Source organism: Pyrus communis, chromosome 7, assembly GCF_041283825.1.
Source record: "Pyrus communis isolate YQ-2024b chromosome 7, ASM4128382v1, whole genome shotgun sequence".
Classification (NCBI taxonomy): Eukaryota; Viridiplantae; Streptophyta; class Magnoliopsida; order Rosales; family Rosaceae; genus Pyrus; species Pyrus communis.
The window spans coordinates 30,292,799-30,311,570 of NC_142571.1; the positions used below are offsets into that span (position 1 = coordinate 30,292,799).

At 34.9% G+C, this 18,772-nt stretch overlaps 3 protein-coding genes across 3 annotated transcripts; 1 reads left to right on the forward strand and 2 right to left on the reverse strand.

Annotated features, from left to right (window-relative positions):
- Positions 1-334: 334 nt before the first annotated feature.
- LOC137734577 (uncharacterized) lies at positions 335-1,119 on the reverse strand. The gene has a single exon (XM_068473814.2). The coding sequence runs from the start codon at positions 867-869 to the stop codon at positions 489-491; it is 381 nt and encodes a 126-aa protein (XP_068329915.2). The 5' UTR covers positions 870-1,119; the 3' UTR covers positions 335-488.
- A 4,254-nt stretch (positions 1,120-5,373) lies between these two features.
- LOC137733840 (putative RNA-binding protein ARP1) lies at positions 5,374-7,004 on the forward strand. Its single transcript, XM_068473033.2, has 5 exons — positions 5,374-5,605; positions 5,755-5,893; positions 6,131-6,239; positions 6,328-6,367; positions 6,519-7,004. The coding sequence occupies exons 1-5, from the start codon at positions 5,411-5,413 to the stop codon at positions 6,735-6,737; spliced, it is 702 nt and encodes a 233-aa protein (XP_068329134.2). The 5' UTR covers positions 5,374-5,410; the 3' UTR covers positions 6,738-7,004.
- A 513-nt stretch (positions 7,005-7,517) lies between these two features.
- Positions 7,518-10,866, reverse strand: LOC137733839 (polyadenylate-binding protein-interacting protein 12). Its single transcript, XM_068473032.2, has 11 exons — positions 10,487-10,866; positions 9,745-10,368; positions 9,332-9,442; positions 9,191-9,235; positions 9,027-9,099; positions 8,818-8,930; positions 8,637-8,696; positions 8,509-8,556; positions 8,353-8,421; positions 7,937-7,998; positions 7,518-7,803 (listed from the first exon to the last, which is right to left on the reverse strand). Exons 2-11 carry the CDS (start codon positions 10,273-10,275, stop codon positions 7,746-7,748), a joined length of 1,170 nt encoding a protein of 389 aa, XP_068329133.2. The 5' UTR covers positions 10,276-10,368; positions 10,487-10,866; the 3' UTR covers positions 7,518-7,745.
- Between the last annotated feature and the right edge of the window lie 7,906 nt (positions 10,867-18,772).

Here is an 18,772-nt window from a genome sequence, read left to right on the forward strand (position 1 = left end):
AGTTTGAATTTGCTGTGCTAGATTCAATTTTTACTGTTCTAGATTTATATCCATTACGTCCTCCGATGTGCATCTTCAACAATTTTACCTTCTAAAATTGTTCCAAATACATTGGCAAGAACGTGAATCCATCTAACCTCTAATATTTGGGGAAAAGCCAAAAAAACATGACTTATTTCTTTGATAATACCTAAAATCAAACTTGAATTATTTAAAGGAAATGTTTAAAAAGCACGCAAACACTTCTACTAATTAATTGTTAACCATAGATTTTGTGTCTCGCCGAGTGCTTACTAAGATCCAACCTAACAAGTCCACAAAAGATCGTGCTGCATGACTAGAAAATATTAATGGCCATTCATTCATTACGTGTTTTACAAGAAAGACTAAATTAATGAAAAGCTAAGAACGTTTGACTCAAAGGTGTATATGATCAGCCATAGATCATGAACATGAAGATTATACGCCGGAACGTAACCATAGTTACTTTACTCGATTTCTTCGGGGATGGATCTGAGCTTCGGTTTCCAAACTTTTGAATCTGAAAGTACCTCCTGTACTGATATTTTCTTTGTCAGTAGCTCTTGAAGCTGTTGCTTTGTTATGACCATCTTAATCCTTCTTGTAGCAGCACTGTCATTTTCTGCAGAACCCGGAAGGGGAGTCATATAGTAAACCTTCCCGAGCTTCAGTTTGCAATCAGGGGAAAGCTGCTCCGAAGCTTGCTTTGATAAACCGATACCGACGCCCGAAAAGTTTGATAAAATGTCCTTAACTAGGGTTGGCGCTCTGAATTCTAAAACCTTCCCGTCTGTCTTCAAAACCCTCAAAACTTTGTCCTCCTTGGAGAGAACTAAACAGTTGCCCATTTTTTCTCCACGGCTAGAGCTAGTGACAGAGATGTTAAATATATATAGCTAGAGGGAGAGAGAGAGAGAGAGAGAGTATTAACAATCGGTGGTGTGAAGGAGCAAGGGTGACACGTATAGTGTGTGAGAGGAGGAGGAAATTAAGGCGAATTATATTAAGGGAAGGGCAGAAGGAATGAGGGGGTTTGTTTGTTTTGTGCGGAGTGGAAAGAAGTAGGCAAAGGAAAGTGTCTTTCTTTGAGAAGGGCAATTTGGAGTGGGAGGGAATGAGATATTTATAAATATTTGGTCTTGGTCTTTTGGAGTAAAGAAGATAATAAGGAAAAGATAAATTTGTCAACACGCATGCACACAGAGAGAGAGAGAGAGGGTGGTGGGTGGATTTTTTTGGGGGGGGGGCGGTGTGGAGTGGAGTCGGTAATGTATAATTTGTATTCAGTATTTGTTATTAATCAAGGTTTTGAAAATGATGCCTATTTACTAACAAGGAATGAAAAGAATGTGAATCCCCAAGTACCTTATACCTTTATATCTGAAAATCAAGGTATAAAATTATTAAAGAGGAGTTTGTATATTCCTTGCCCAATGCTTCATATCTCTATCAAAATATAGAATTATTGAAAATTACTTTATATATTATGCACTCAATTTTTCATATATCCCTATTTATTCTGGTGATAAATAAACTTGTCCATAATATTACTGTCAAAAGTCACATAGGCAATCCATGTCTATTGATTTGTTTTATTTGTTTAGTTTTTATAATGTACAAGTGGCATAGCAATTGTAGGATGGACACTGCTTAGACTGTGTGAGTTTTATATTGAGGGATGGACCAAGGGAAATCTTGTGTTGAAATTTTATACAGCTTATTTGGGAGGCAGGCATATACATCATCCTCATCGTTTTGGTGATGTTAAAGAACAAAACAAATGCATATCTATATATCATAATGGTTATAATTTTTTTCTTTCTTAAAGCATAATTCGCAAGATTAAATGAGATTAACTCTTTTGTAATAGTCGTGTGAGAGAAATCAACTCTTCTGTATAGGGGCGAGGACCATTACATTCAGAAAACCCCATACCCTCTCTCATCGGCCTAATTTTTTTTATTAATAAACTAAAATAAAAGAACTAGATATTCAAGTGGGGTGATCGAACCAAAACCCTCAAGGAACAGACAATCAACAAAAACGAAAATAAGGATGCAATAAAATATCTTGAGCATGGGCATAGAAACACAAAAAGTTGATTACATTGTTAATGCACTTTTTAATAAAGATGGGTTTTGTGCTTGTATAATTTATCTTTTATTAGATAGTGTATCACCAGTGTGATCATTTTTGTGTTTAAGTATTATTACTCATTAATGGAATCTGATTTTAATTGGTTGTACTGCACTGAGTGCATATCATCATCAGATTAGGAAGAAAGAAGTGAAATCAGAAGACAAATATCTCCTATAATTATGTAGTTTAGTGAATTGTTAACTTACTAGGTTATTTAAAAAGAAAATTAATGAAAATGGTTTGAAAACTTTGAGTTTTAACGATAATGACAAAATAAAGGTTAAAATAAATAGTATCAGGATTGACTTTTTAGTGTAAAAATATGGTTTTTCGTTAAAGTGAATAGTACTGGGAGATTTTCGTTAAAGTTCCCATATTTAAATGGGGTGTGCTATCTACACACTCCTTTTTACTTCTCATACATCTTTTGTTAATTTATTTCATTTAATTTTCTTCAATTCCTCTAATCCGACAACCGAAAATAAGAAGGATGTGTGAGAAGTAAAAAGAGGTGTGTATATTACATTCCTATTTAAATAAGTCCATCCCATGAACCTAACCCTAGACTTTGGCCTTCTCATGGGTCATCCCATTAAATTAGCTGGCGATGTGCAAATTCGATTTTATTATTAGGACACCTTGTGGACGATTTTGATATATGAATAAGGATATATTCTTTTGTATGTATGTCTTAAGTTAGATGTAAGAGTATATATCTTCGGTTTTATGTAAGAATTACTTTGATAAGTTTAATTGAAAGACGAGACAACTGCATACTTAAGCAGATTTCATGAAATACGTAAAATCTGTTAAAGCTAGCTTTGAGCTAGGTTGCCACATCTAGAACTTGGAATTGGAAAGAGACCAATGATCATCTAGTTCAACCTGCATGGTGTGCTGTAAGGTCAAAAGGGGTGACACGTATATTAGGTTTTATTACAGAAGGGAAGATGGCGTGGAGGAGCCTATGCGTGAACGTTTTAGAAAAGCTTAATTTGAAGGCATTGTACCGACTCACACTCCAATTTCAATGAATCTGGGATTAGGTTCACTGGCTAGGGTAGAGAGTTTAACAAGTTTGAATTTTTCAATTTTATAGATTTGAGTAATTAAGGGTGGTTTGATAACATTTCTTTTGTAGTTTTTTTTTACTGAAAACTCGTTTGATAATTATTTTCTATTTCAGGGATGAGGATTCTCTTTATATTCTTTTTGTGAGGATCCTAAGGTTTCTCACATTCTAGCCGTTCATCATACATCATACAAGCAGTTTTTTTTTATTTTTTTTATTTTTTTATTTTTAATTAGAGACATGTTAGGATTACATGTAGATGAGGCTTTGAAAAAAAAAAACAAAAATTTGGTTGTGTGAAATTACATTTCTGCCCCATATTTCTTATTCATGTTCTGTTTTAATTAGATGGTTAAACTGATAATTTTATAGGATTTTGGTTGACAATTAATATTTTATTAATTAGTAGCGTAAGCGTTTTTGAAAAACTCTATTTGAAGGCATTGTACCGACTCACACTCCAATTTCAATGAATCAGGGATTAGGTTAACTGGCTAGGGTAGAGAGTTTAATAAGTTTGAATTTTCCAATTTTATAGATTTGAGTAATTAAGGGTGGTTTGATAACATTTCTTTTGTAGTTTTTTGACTGAAAACTCGTCTGATAACTACTTTCATACTTTAGGGATGATGATTCACTTCAGATCCTCTTTGTGAGGATCCTAAGATTCCTCACATCCTAACCGTTCATCGTACATCGTACGGTCAATTTTCGTTAGGTACTACTAGCATATAGGCAAATACAAAGTGTGTGAGAAAAATGTTTATTTTTATTTTTTTGAAATAGAAGGAGAGAGAAAGAGAGTGATAGAGAATGTGAGAGTGTGAAGTTTTTTATTTTTATTTTTATTTTTTATTAAATATATGTTAGGATTACATGTATGTGAGACTTTGAAAAGAAAAAAAAGAACAAAATTTGGTTGTGTGAAATTATATTTCTACCTCATATTTCTTATTTATGTTCTGTTTTAATTAGAGAGTTAAACTGATAATTTCATAGGGTTTTGGTTGCCAATGAGTGTTTTATTAATTAGTAGAGATTTGTGTTTAATTTTATATTTAAAATTTAAAATAATTTATGGCTGCACGATGTACGATGAACGGTTAGAATGTGAGAATCCTTAAAATCCTCACAATTTCGATCCGGATGGGATCCAAATCCAATTTCGAAAACTCAACAAAGTAGCTTTCAATTTTTGGATTTCAATTTTTATTTATTTGAAAACTCTAAACTGAAAGTAATTAACAAAGAAGTTAAAAACAAATGTGAAAAATGAAAACGAAATAATCATCAAACCCCTCATTAGAATATTGTCTTGTTAAAAAAATATAAAAATTCAAGCCAACGGACAACTTAAAGTTAGTGACTTTTTTGTGTGAGTGCGCAACAGTATGAAGGATAAATTTTTTAGTTTGTCAAAAAACACGGCTTGGTACACCAAGTGTCATAATACAATTGGATGAAGAAAAAAATTCTTCAAGTTTTCAACCAATTGTACTATTACACTTAGTTTACTAAACTGTATTCCAAACACACTAAAAAATCTTTCTAGTATGAAGGGGGCTTTCAGAAAACGAAAGAACTGTGGGCCTATTGGTACAGTATAACAAGTGATTTTTTAGTGAACACATCCTGATAACCAAGTGTGTTATTACAATTTGTTTGAAATTTGAAAAAAAAAAAAAAAAAAAAAAACCCAACCAATTGTAGTATGATTCATGAAACTTGGTGCATGTGGACAGTAATTTAAGCACGCTAAAAAATTTCTTCAGCGTAACAAAAAATGGACATTATTCAAATATGTAACATAAACTTTCACTAGAGAAAATTCTCAATGTGTATATGCTCTGGTAATTTCCACTTTAGTTACCTCTTTTCTTACCTCCTTTTATATTAATATCTTCACCTTTCCTAAAGCATATCCATTAATTTTCTTGTTGAGGGTATCTTTGCTTCTCGAATCTTTGGCTTTACGATGAAGATCTAGTAAGTTATGCGAGAAATAGCAAGAAGAAAACACAATACGACAAAAGATTAACTTTCCAAAAGGTTTGATTTGAACAAACGGATATCTATGACTTTTTCTTCACAAAGCTTTGCTATATTTATATATATATATATATTTGTCCCGACTCTCTCAAAGCCAAAAGCGTATACCATAGGTCCATATCAGTAAGAATGATCAAGGTCGGAGCAAACGGTTACAGTGGCAAACAATTTGGTGATACAACCAAAACCAAGATCTTTGTCGGAGGATTGCCGTGGGAGACTCGAGTCGACACCATGAGACGCTATTTCGAGCAGTTCGGGGAGATCCTGGAGGCCGTTGTCATCACTGACAAGTTCACAGCAAGATCAAAAGGCTATGGTTTTGTAAGTTTACTGCTTGGTCTGTTATGTTACTGCTTTAGGTTAAAGTTTTATAGGTACATATCGATACAGATTGAACGTCATGCACAAAGAATTTATGTTTTGAGTACTCCCGTTATTAGTTTTTAGATATATTGTTGGTTGTTGATTAGGTGACGTTCAAGGATCCAGAATCAGCTGTGAGAGCTTGTGAAAACCCTAATCCTATCATCGATGGAAGGCGAGCTAATTGTAATCTTGCAGTCCTCGGTGCACAGAAGAATCGTCCAACCACTCCTCAGCCTCAACATGGTCTATCTCTTCTTTAGTTTCTATGTTTTTTGGGAGAAAAACTTCCATGCTCTAGGGATTTCGAGGCAACAGTATCTTAAGTCAGTCACATACATTGTTAAGCCGTTATACAAGATGGTTAAAACACGTGGAAGTGCGTTATTGACTTGAAATATTGTCGCCCTAGCATTCCAGGTGCACGTAAGTTTTTCATGAACTCTAGTTTGACCTAATCTGGTGTGTGTGTTAATCTTTCAGAAGTTGTTGAGGGAATGAAGAAAACCAGATCATCATCCATACCTTTCATCAACACCTATTTCCATCACTCCAACCCCCAATATGCATTAATCCCTTATTCGACTTACGGGTAAGAAGATATAATTAGTGAAAAGTTAAGACACTTAATTACCTAATTATCTTCTTAGTTCTGATAATCTGATCCTCTTGGCTTTCAGGCATCCAATTTACCAGCAAGACAATAACTTTACATTAATGGTTAGTTTCCTTCTGTTGTTTAATTCATCTAACGTGGATTAGACCGGTTGGTCATGGCATTGTGCCTGCCTCCCAAGTTCGAATTCCCGCCCCGCATCTGCACTAATAGATTCGTTTAAGCTGACAAGGACTTTTAACATATGAAATGCAGAATTATAATTACACCGGATATGGTGGCTGGGGGCAACAGCAACACTATTATCCTTATCCTGGGGTGTACTATTATCCGTGTGTTCCAGTACAAGCACAACCTGGACATAATAGTCCAACAACATCCAATCCCAGACCCAAACTACAGAGCTTACCACTTGCACTTCCTACTACTACAGTCACAGGTACTTACTCCAACTTTGGTCTCTACTCTAACTAGTCCAGTGCATGCTAGTTATATATCCAATGCCAGCACAATCCATTGCCGGAACCGCCAACAACTGCCTCCGATTCTGCGAAGAGTTCATCGACTAATGTCCGGTTACAAAGTTGGGATAGAAAGGGCCAAAGAGATGCAATAATACATTCCCTGTTAGACTATGTTCTTTTAGCTACTTGATTCATTCATACATTTTTTTTCATTGTCAATAACCAAAAGGGAGCTTATAACAAAATTTCGTAGATATTTTCGGTTTTTGTTTTCAAATACTGAGTTTTCTGTGGTCTACTTGCCCCTTGAGGGCGTTGTTCGATGAAATTTGGAGTCCGATGATCAAACCCGGTTGGAAAATAAAGGATATACGACCAGGTACAAGGCAAATTATCTCGACAAGAGGACAGGGAAGATGAAGCCGGTTAGGCAATTGTCTCACTTAGACCTACGAAACCACTGGTGCGATATCATAAACCAATAATGCACTATCTTTTGTTTAAATTTTGATATTTTTGTGCGTTATTAGTTTTGGACACTGCCATGGTGGCCTCCCAAGTGTAGGTCAGTCTCTCCCACAAAACCTACCTCCATAGCAAGTATGTGGGAAGATATTTGGGATCAGGGATCTCAATGTCAACCCAACTCTTAACAACTCGAAAGCCAGATGTGGGTGAGATTAGAATGCCAAAAGAGCACCAAGAAAAGTTATGACCGGCGAGCTCTTAAGAGTTTCTGGTCGTGAGAAGCATCATAAGCATTTGAGATTTTCAGGATTATCCCTCTAGATTTCATAACAAAGTAAAATTAAACCATTAAACTCCTCAGTAATCCATCCAACTCTACAAGTTTAAAATAAACCCACAGATAACCCCATGTAGGTCACATCGATACCTTAACAGTAACCTAGACAAAAGCATAGATAGACACGATATGCCGAAATACAAGTCTCTGTGTATGCTTACGGTTGATATATCTATCAGCAGCAGATTAGTCAAGGAAACATGCAAAGGTGGTTCACTGCAACGGAGAACGAGGGGTACGGGGTCGAACTGGTGTCTTTGAGGGGCTTACCCTGCATGCATAATACATAAGAATGACTAGGATGTCCAAAGTAAATTGCTCCTAAAAGAAAATTTGAGGTGTGGGAGGTGGGGGATGTTGTGGGGAGATGTAACGAGTTAAACTAAACAATCTGCGAAACTGACCTTATCGGCAGCGATCCCAAAACCACACCACTACAGTTAAGAGCTGCAATTGCGCTTTCAGCCTGCGAGAGTGAAACCACATAGCACAACAGAAAGTATGAGTAGACTAAAAGACAACCTTTAATCTAACCGCACTTCTTTAAACAACAGAAGGACCAATTCCTTGTTCAAAATAGTTTATGATCTTAAATCAAAATATTATTGGTGACGGTGATTCTGAACATATATATGTGCAACAACAGACCACATCAATGATTTGCAATCAATTCGGTGTTAGCCATGCCCATACAACTCCATTTTAGCATGTTTGAAGAGCAGATCGGATATGCATACATGCTTACAAAGCACAGAACAGAGTGAGGCTGATGAGTGCTCAAAAATCCAACTTACATAGAGAAGGGCCACTAGATACTTACCACAGTAAATTCAACAAAAGCAATACGAGTGGAGTGCTGATAGTCACCAAGCAGCCTCAGGCGCTGAACCTACACGAGCCAGAAAAAGTCCATACGATAAGATTGCAATTTTAGAACAAGAAGTAATCAAAGTTTGTCACAGAAAGAAATACCAACCTCTCCACAAAGTGATTCAAAAAAGAGTTTGACATCAGCTTGAGTAACCTGCGTAAACAAATAAAATCAGGAAAAGGCACACCAGTTCTGGTCCTAGAACCCAAACGAGATTGGAAAGTTGAAATTACCTTCTTGTCAATATTCGTACAGTAAATAGTCCTTGAGCACATCTCACGCTCATCCTCAGACTAAATAATATAAACAGAAGAAACCCAAGTAAGAACAGGTAAAGTCAGCGCAATTCAATGAATCACTTTTTAACACTCTTGGCAAAAATGTTGATGACAAGCGGTAAAATATGGTCCTCACCCTTGGCAAAAATGTTGGGTTAACAGGTGCAATTGCAGTTTTTGAAGGCAGCACCCTTACTGGGTAATAGCCAAGCATGGTTCCTGACAGAGTTAGAGCATTCCTTGCACCTTCTGCAAGGGTAGATAAAAAAGTTGATTCAGCACATCGAAATCATAACAAGACCCAGACTTATCAATGAACTTAAGTATGTCAGATTTTGATAATACCTTCATCTGTGAACTCAATGAAGGCAAATCGAAGAACTGAATTTGGATCACCGCAGACACGACAGTCCACAACCTTTAGGAAGGAAAATTCAGATTATAATCCACCATTCTAGCATTATCTATATAGAACCAGTACAAACAAGAAAACGAAAAACTTTGGTTACCTGTCCACAGCCAAGAAAAAGAGCAGCCAGGTTCTCTTCAGTAACCTGATACAAAGTAAATCGAGTGTCGGTCATACAAAGATTAACATTTGCTGCATAAAATTTTTAAAATGTGACAACAAACTACAACGCAACTATTACCTGTTGATCAATGTCAGATACATACACAGTCCTCCTAATCATTTCCTCTCTCTGAGCCAAATTCAATTTGTAATAGTTCTTACGCCGACCTTGACTATAACCATTCTTCTTCTGCAGACGAAGAAAAAGGAAACAAACAATAAGCAAAGCACAATTAAACAAAAATTGGTAGTTGATCAATGAAATTTCTAGATAACTAAAAGTCGAAAAAGAATAAAAAATTTCATATGAACCATCATCATGCAATGACCTATCAGTGTATCTTTCATTTTTCAGAAACCAAACACAAGGAAAAACAACCAAGCAAAAGGAAAACAACACCACTTTGTTGGTCAATTAATTTCCTGCATTTTCTCAGCAACCAAACAGAAAAATTTTAAACTTTGGTAAGGAAATGGAAGAACCTCACATACCTTCCTACCCATTAGTCCATTGGCATTGCCAGAGTTACTGTGCAGTACAAAACCATTAGTATATCCAAACCCACCAGCAAAATCGAAGCCGCCATTGTTGTTGATAAGGGAAGGAGGCACAAACTCCTCGGCCATGGGATTCAACTTAGACAACAAGTCCGCCAAATCTCTCATATCACGGTTGTAATTCTCATCGCCTTCGCCATTCAACCTCTGATCAATCACATAACCATCAGACTTGGCCTCCTCCGTCTGATGGTTATCGACCCCATTGGAATCAAACCCATTTGGGGTCTGACCCGATGGAGCTTTGTGATTGTTAGTGGCGACTGAGAAAGTTGTCACTTTCTCCTGCTCCTGAAACTTCCCCTCGACACTTTGATCGTCTCCGTTGGACTGTACATTGGGCTCAGCACTCAGAGCAACAGAGGAATCGACTCTGGGTTTTGGGTTTCCGAGATCGTTCTGTGCATTCGAGTCTGACGACACTGCTGTGTTGTCGAAATTTGGTGCATTCTCAGCAACCGCCATGATCAAAGAACAGCAACCCTTTTATTCGATTCAAAGACTGGATTTTTATTCTTCTCGAAAATTTATCACACCAACAAAGACCAAATTGGATTTCTGCAAAATTGTTACCCAACACTACTGGTCATAAAAATTAAAAAAATTTAACACCAACAAAGAACAAAATTGAATTTCTAAACAGACCCAGATGATGAATTTCACGGGAAAAACTTACCCGGATTTTTCTAGACCAACTCCATTGAAATGAAATCAAACCCACCTCACGATCGCCTAAGTACAAGAGATTAAAAAGGCAAAAGCAACAAAAAGAGCAAAAAAAGTCTGCAAATTTGATAAGGAAATGGGTAATAAAAAACAGAGCACTACCTTTTTTTTTTTTTCTTTCTTCTTATTCCCTCTTATTTATATTAAAAGATTATAAATTTCAGTAACGATGAGAGTCTCGAGAGCGAGAGAGGAGAGAGAGGAATAAAGGGTGTTTGTTTTTGGTGCTTGGGATCGTCCGTTTTACGCAGAGGAGAGAGAGCGAAATGGCACTGCCTTTTTGGACCTTCTCTTCTCTCACAACGTACCAAAATGTTGATGATGATGACGATGATGCAAAAATTTAGATGATTTGGAAAGAAAAATACCCACCAACCCAATTAACTTTTTTTTTATTTTTAAATTTCCATAATAACCCATGTGTTTTCTTTTCTGTACTTTCCCCATATATTTATACACAATTAAATAAATATTATATTAAATATGTAAAAATTATATATTTTTATTTTTATTAATTAATAAAAAACTCATTGTCAACTAAAATCCTAAGAAATTACTAGTTTAACCCTTCAATTAAAATAGAACATGAATAAGAAATATAGAGTAGAAATATAATTTCATACAACCAAATTTTGCTTTTTTTTTCTTTCAAAATCTCACCTATATGTAATCCTAACATATCTCTAATTAAAAAAATAAAAATAAAAATAAAAAATAAAAAACTTCTCAGTTCCACATTCTCGATCACTCTCTTCCTCTCTTCTTCTATTTAAAAAAAAAAAAAAAATCACATATTTTATGTGAGCCCATATGCTACTATAGATAATGAGATGCTTCAAACATGTGTGACCTACATACATGCGTTGAGATGGATTAGGGAGAGCACATATGGAAAGAAATTAAGTAGGCTTCATATTACTTGCCATATCAATAAAGTTTTGGATATGCATCCATCCCCACAACGTTTTTTACATTTTTCTGGTCAGAAAAATAATTTTTTTAGTGAGGTTGTTACGTTATAATCCAAAAGAAGTTGTCAATTTTAAATTTAAATTGCACCAACAATAAGGTTTTAACCGGTTAAGTAGAGTTGGTCGTATAAATCCTAAAACGTCAGTAAGCTTGGTTTGCTCTATGTCTTTCCAACGAATGATTTAGTGCAAAATAGAGCCTACTAGTGTTCTAGAATTTATATAATCGACCGACTCAACCCCACTTATGATATAGTGCTTTGTTATTGTTGTTGGTGCAATTTAAATTTCAAGTCAACAACTTCTTTTCGATTATAACTAAAAACCTCACTCAAAAAAACTATTTTTCTGACCTGAAATGTAATTATCATTTGGACTAGTGATACAATTTTATTTAAGGAAAACTAATGAAAAAGACTTGAAAACTTTGAGTTTTAACGATAAAAACAAAATAAAAAATAAAATAAATAGTACTAGGATTGACTTTTTAGTATAAAAATGTGGTTTTTCGTTAAAATGAACAGTGCCGTGAGCTTTTCATTAAAATTCTCTTTTATTTATTTATTTAGTTTTAAGCATCTCACAAAAGTATAATTGTTTTATTTATGAAAAAAATTGGAGAAATCGAATACAGAAGCATGTTGGAGTTTTTACATGCTTGAAAGTTGACGTTGACAATGGAGGAATATGATTTGCTTTGGTTTTTGTTTTTGTTTTCGTAGGTGATCAAAACAAACTTTGGATTGTTATCTGTTTTATTTGAATAGAAAACAAATGCCCCTTTAAAAAAAAAAAATAGAAAACAAATGAAAATTTGACCATGTCGCCTACCAATTTAAGTATTATCTTTTCTGTTGTTGGAATTTAAAGTAGGGTAGTAACATTTACACATTTATATTTACTTCAAATATATCTTTTTTATTTTTGATCGTCGGATCTAATAAATAGAATATAATTAATAGATAAAAATTAACGAAGGTGTGTGGATAACACTTTCTTTTAAAGTATAGTTGACAAAGAAATCAATCCAGCTACAAATGATATGAGCGGTATAGTTAATATAGAAACAAGTAATTGAATCTAAAATCTTGAATGTGTGAGTAAGTACCCTGAACCAATTGAGCTATATATCTTTACCTACTTAGTTTATTTATTATAAATTTTGTGCATATAAGTGTGTATAATATAATAAATAAACAATAACTACTATTGCTTAGTTCCATTTCACAATTTTCCAGGCAAAAAAATAATAATGAAAATGACTTAAAAATTTTGAGTTTTAATAATAATGACAAAATAAAGGATAAAGTGAATAGTACCAGAATTAACATTTTAGTTTTTAAATATGATTTTTCTTTAAAATGAACAGTACCGGAAACTTTTCATTAAAGTTCTCAAAAAAAAGGATGTTAAGATATAGTGGCTATGTTTGGGTATGGGAGTTCCAAGCCTCCACGGATGGAGATCAAATTATTAAGAAATGGACCATAAAATGTTAGATGGAGAGGATTAATCTTTCTCATGTCTTTGTTATGCTCATGGCGAGCATTTTTAATCGCCTATATCGAACAAATTATAGTTATTTAACTATCTTGGAATTTGGAAAATATCTGATCCAAGCATAGGGGATAGTACCTGGACAAGCACTAGGTTAAGTCTGTTGGTTGGAAAGGGTTGTGACTCCATCCGTCGAACGATTCGACCTACTCAAACTTTGATGTTTCAAATTTTAAGTCGGCTGATTAGAACACATTAGTCATTTCATCTATCAAGAAGTTGATCAAACCAAATTGGATTATCATGTGACAACAACTCGACACTGCAAGCTCGTTCCTGCGTCTTTGTTTTATCTCTATAATTGTTCATAAACAACCAAACAAAAGCATAAATTCAAATTGAAATTAAGCAACAAATAGATCAACGCTATTGAATAGGTAAAATATCTAGAAACATTTCTTTAGCACAAGAAACAAGATAAATAGGTAAACGGACAACTAAATCAAGAGAGAAAAACTCCCGGAAAAAAAAAATCACAAATCATAAATACTTGAAGAGTGATGAAATGATAACTCGAAGAGTTTTGATAAACAAGGAAAATTCGAAAAAAGACATTGAGGAGGCGAGGAGGAGAGCAAACATCAACCCTAGATAGAGGAGGAAAGGTGTTCAAGCATAGCGGTGTATATGAGACGAGAGAAAATAGAGGCTATGTTTTAGGGTTAGAAGAGTAAAGGTCATACTGTAAGGAGATGACCACTACAAGAACGCATACCCAATAGAAACACGACGCGTGTCGCAAGATTCTAGAAATGAATATAACTCGTAAACCGGTTAGGTTCACGCACTTAACAAAAGTGAAACTCATTATTCAAATTGCCAACAAATGTTACTGTAACCGTGACACCAACCTTGTTTTACTGTATTAGGTTAAACTAGTTAAAATTGAATTAGACGAGTAATTTCGAACCTTTGCACAACCCTATCACAAGTGACACTTGATGTGAAGATTTTACGACAAAGTTATCATCCACTAAGGAAAAATGGAAAAATGTTTACAAACGTGCACCAAACACACTTCATTTCTTTCGATTAAAGAGAGAAAAATCTATAGAATGAATTCATAGAAGCCTTTATCTCAAATCTCCATAATTAATTTGACATCATAAAAGAGAAATCCATAATTTGCTTGGAGAGATTTTTTAATGTGCGGATAACACGGCCAGATACACCAAATATCATAATACAAGTTGTTCGATATATACTTACAAAAAAAATTTCACCAACTTGTATTATAACACATGACTACAGCCCATGTTTCCGGCATGCTACAAAATTTTCTCATTTGCTTGTTGGTCATACTTAAATGTTTCATGTGTTTATTACTTGGTGAAACAAATGGTTTTGTAATCAAGAAGTAATTATTCTACTTATATATTATGGCATAATTTACAAAAAATACATGTCGATAATTAGATGCCGTTTCGAATTCCCAGACAGAATACCAAGTTGGTGCCCGACCACCAAAAGAGAAAGAAAACAATATATATATCATCACAATGTTCCCAAATTTATTTTCCTAAACAATTACAAAAAAATATTGAAATAAAAAACACACAACAAATAATATAATTTGCGTAATTTTATTGAAATTTGAAGGATAAAATTTCATCGACAATTGAAATAAACGCTCGATGGAAGAGGGCGGTTTCTGCAGGCAGTGGTCCTTCACCTTGTTGCTGGTACTATTCAACGACAACAAGATGAACTCAGTCATCATCACCCCCATCGCCGAAACTTCCACAAATTTTATCTTTATTTTTCGTCTTTTTAGGCAAAATATAGCAGCTACGAATTTGGATTCTCTCATTTTTCAGTTTCTCTCTCCTCCTTATTCTCATCTTATTTGATTTTTTCAATGCAATAGATAAAAAACCATAAAAGTGCGCATAAGTGAAAAATAATGTGCAGTAATCATTTTTCATTGGACCTGACCTCTCTGCTTTCTCATTTTTCATACACTTCTATTTCTTTTTATTTATACGATATCGGTTAAACCACGTTAACATTTTATATTACTATTATTTTTTATCTTATTATCTATATAAAAAATTAATATAAAATATTAACGTAACCTAACCGTGATCGCACAAAATAAAAAAAAATGAAAGTGTATGAGAAGTGGAAGAACCGAGAAGTCGGATCCTTTTTCATTTTCAAGACAATAAAACATGTTTAAAATGATGGGCATTTTGGGTTGTGGAGGGGGGGACTTCTTAAACATGTTCTGAATTTTATGATCCATCCATTTTCTTGCTAGTTTGCGATCACAAAATCGACCATATTTGTTTTGGTGGGGGACCACGCCAGATAATGATGGGGGCCCTGCCAATATTTCAGTTGCCCTAAATTTGTTCAAGGGTTACCTTATTGCCACGTAGTCCAAAGTGTTCTTGCTTATTTCTTTAAGGCAATGAATCTGACTGTGACATCCAATTAGTCGCCATGCTAGATTATCCACTCACGAAACAAAATTAACCAAAACTAGTCGAACCAAATCTTTTGGCTTTATTGACAAGACTAGTCGATATGCATCCACATATCCTTCCTGCGCTTTCATGCTGGTGTATCGAAGGGTGTGTAGTGCTTTGGCTTAGGTGTTTACACCGTTACTTTCTATATGTTTGTTTTTATTGGCACTGTTGCATTTGGGCTATGTATTCCCATGAGCTTCTTGTGTTTTGTGGAGGCGGTTTGTGTGGTGCTGTTTCAAAGATGATGGAGCTCTGTGTTCATTCCTTCTTGGGGGCATCGTTTGGTCGAATTTTAGGTTGAAGTCTGGTGGTGGATCTCCGATACTATGGTGGCGGAAGGGGCTATTGATTACTTAGGGTTTTTTTATTTATTTTTATTTTTTTGTTTTGTGCTGGGATCTAATGCTTAACTTGTCTCGAGACTTCTATATTTATACTTGTTCTTCGTTGGTATAAAATTTACCCTTGACCGAAAAATAAAACTTATGCCTTTTACTGCCAATTATCTAATCAGTTGCAACTATAAAGCCAATTAACATGTAACTAATCCACCCGAGTAGGAAAAGCCAGAGTGAATTTAGCAAACCAGTGATCTAATGTTGGAATTGGCAATGATCTTGGCAGCAAAATTTGATCTTTTTTATTTATCAAATTAACAATATTCATCGAAAAATCTCAATAAGAGTGTAAGACATGAATATCAACATTAGTAAAATACAACAACTGAAAAGCAAAACTAAAGTACGAAAACTCGATTGTAAAGGTTTTAAGTGGTGTCCTTTTCAGACCATATCTCATTCATATTGAAAAATATTAAAGTCCCACTTCAGAGGCATAACAAAACTATATACAACTTAATTTGAGTTGTTCCACCACTAATTGCATTAATATTTTGTTGTTATAAACTCTCATACCTATTAACTAGTAGTATAAATCTTTATTTTTGTGCCCACCCACTCACCCTTCTGTTTTTTCGCCCCTCCAGGTCCTAGATAGCTGAATTACTTTGTGGTGTACAATGATTAGGCAGCGATTCTGACATATTCCTATTAAGTGTAGGAACTTATCCCGTTGTGTATTAAGTACTTAATTAGTTTCATCTACGCTGCTTGTGTTATCTATGCTTTGAACATTTGTATTCTTTGGGTTCCACCCACTACTGCACACTCACTTTAGTAGTTTAAATATGTTCTAGTTTGGTTCTAATTTATTCATATTTTTACATCATTCACGCTTTGGTTACATCACCTTCGGGTGATGGCCACCATACCTTGACTCCGGTCAGGGTGTGTCAGTTTGGTATAGCAAGTGATTTAGTTTAAAACAACATTAGTGGTGAACTAATTAGCAGTGGACTATTAAACCACTAGAAAATTAATTCAGCGCTAGCTAAGGAGTTGAAATCCTTTTCGGATCTCTGTGTCTGGAGCAGCTGGAGTCGGAAATTCGAGTCGTTTAAGAGAGAGATCTAGGCCGTTGAAAGATTTCATTTTCTGTGAGATGAGTTAGTGAGATGGGCTAATGAAGATTGCATAATTTAGATTAAGCAGTCTGGATTTTTGAATTCAATTACTCCGAACACAGAAATCAAAAGAGAATCTCAACTTCTATCTGGGGGTCCTTCTTGGGTTTAGCCAACATATTGCAATTTCCCAATGCATGCAGTTTGAGGCTAATAGACAACAACTGAAAGTGGGCTGGTCAGGTGGCTTCTCTAGCAACAGTGTGCTTAAAATGGATCAACGATTCCGATAGTTTCACGCATGGCTTCTGCATTGCACCATCAAAGCAAAACATCAAAATGTAAATAAAAGGGGTTGTAATTTGTTGTTACCGAAAAATATGTAAACAAGGGGGTCACTTTTCCTCGCACTCAGTCCCAACTCGCGGTTATTTTCGAACTCAGTTTGCACTACAAGTAAAAGGTAGGGGTAAATTTGATACTCTGAACGTTATTGTAAAGGTTAATGAGAGGTCTATCCACGCATCTATTTTTACTTTTTACACATTCATTTCAATTTTTTGCTATGGATCAAATAAATATTCAGTCCGGTAGAACATGGGTCTCCAAAATCCGACGTCGTAGGTTCAAATCCTACACAGTGTGATTCCATCTTCGTCCCAAGCTTCCATTGTTGGGCTTTGTCATTGTACCACTATCTTTGTATTCTAACACGAGCCTGGCGATGGCAGGCGCGGGAGTAAGAAACCTTTGAACAAAATTAATGACAAAAAATTAATAATGATGAGTAGGAAGTGAAAATAATGTGTGAATAGCATTATCATAGTAAATCCGTGTAAAAATGATTCATGGAAAGGAACTGTTTGGTTTGAAAATATGTAAACAATGCTCAAGATTTCGGTGTATAGTACACGCTAGAAAATTCTAATAAATAGCGAAAATTCTACCATGTTACAAGAGACGACGTACTGGAAGAATGAAATATTAGATGTGCAATTAAGAATGTAACAACTAAGAATTCCAGTGTATGCTATACGTCGGTGCATATTAAAAAAATTCTTTATATAGCAAAATTTATGCTATACTTTGTCTTAGACATACTATGAATAAATAAATAGTTAGACGTGCAACTAGTGATTTCGGTTTATACCCTACACCGATACATACTATAAAATTTCTCTATACAGTAATATTTTCATATGTATGGTCTATGTAGGTCGATTTTGTCTGTGTAGGGATGAAATTATTCAACATTCCGCGTAGGGTGATATGCATGCAGGTCAAAAGTATTCCTCATGAGGCCAAGCCGTTTAAGTTAATTAAGCTTACGTTAATATATAATAAAAGGGTGATTCAAAGTTAATAAGGTTATCTGCTTTGTGAGGGCTGGAAGATAATTTATCGTATGCAATCTTACCTTTATTTTATAAAGAGACTGTTTTTCTGACTCGAATATGACATTTCGATGATAAAAGAACAACATTTTCATTGCATTAAAACTCGTCGTTTTTACATTAATGATATATTGAATTATTTAAATGTCCTCCCTCTCCCATTTAAATCGAACCCGTTGGATGGATCAACTTGTAAGCTGATAATTTAGAACCAACACACAAGGTACGTGGAATGTGGATAGTCTTGGGAAAAAAAAAGACTAACTTGACAACCAAGACTTCTTATATGGTTAACTTTAGTTAACAAACAGATTAATTGGGGAGAGAGGGGGGGGGGGGGGGGGGGGGGGTGGGGTGGACATTGCAAGTCAAAAACTT

Bases quoted from the DNA above. Each gene is read 5' to 3' on its own strand.
- LOC137734577 (XM_068473814.2), bottom strand. From the start codon at position 869: ATGGGCAACTGTTTAGTTCTCTCCAAGGAGGACAAAGTTTTGAGGGTT.
- LOC137733840 (XM_068473033.2), top strand. From the start codon at position 5,411: ATGATCAAGGTCGGAGCAAACGGTTACAGTGGCAAACAATTTGGTGAT. The intron at 5,894-6,130 runs GTCTATCTCTTC...TTAATCTTTCAG, and splicing joins CACTCCTCAGCCTCAACATG to AAGTTGTTGAGGGAATGAAG. The intron at 6,240-6,327 runs GTAAGAAGATAT...CTTGGCTTTCAG, and splicing joins ATCCCTTATTCGACTTACGG to GCATCCAATTTACCAGCAAG.
- LOC137733839 (XM_068473032.2), bottom strand. From the start codon at position 10,275: ATGGCGGTTGCTGAGAATGCACCAAATTTCGACAACACAGCAGTGTCG. The intron at 8,931-9,026 runs GTATTATCAAAA...CTACCCTTGCAG, and splicing joins CATTGAGTTCACAGATGAAG to AAGGTGCAAGGAATGCTCTA. The intron at 8,557-8,636 runs GTAATTTCAACT...TTGTTTACGCAG, and splicing joins GTACGAATATTGACAAGAAG to GTTACTCAAGCTGATGTCAA.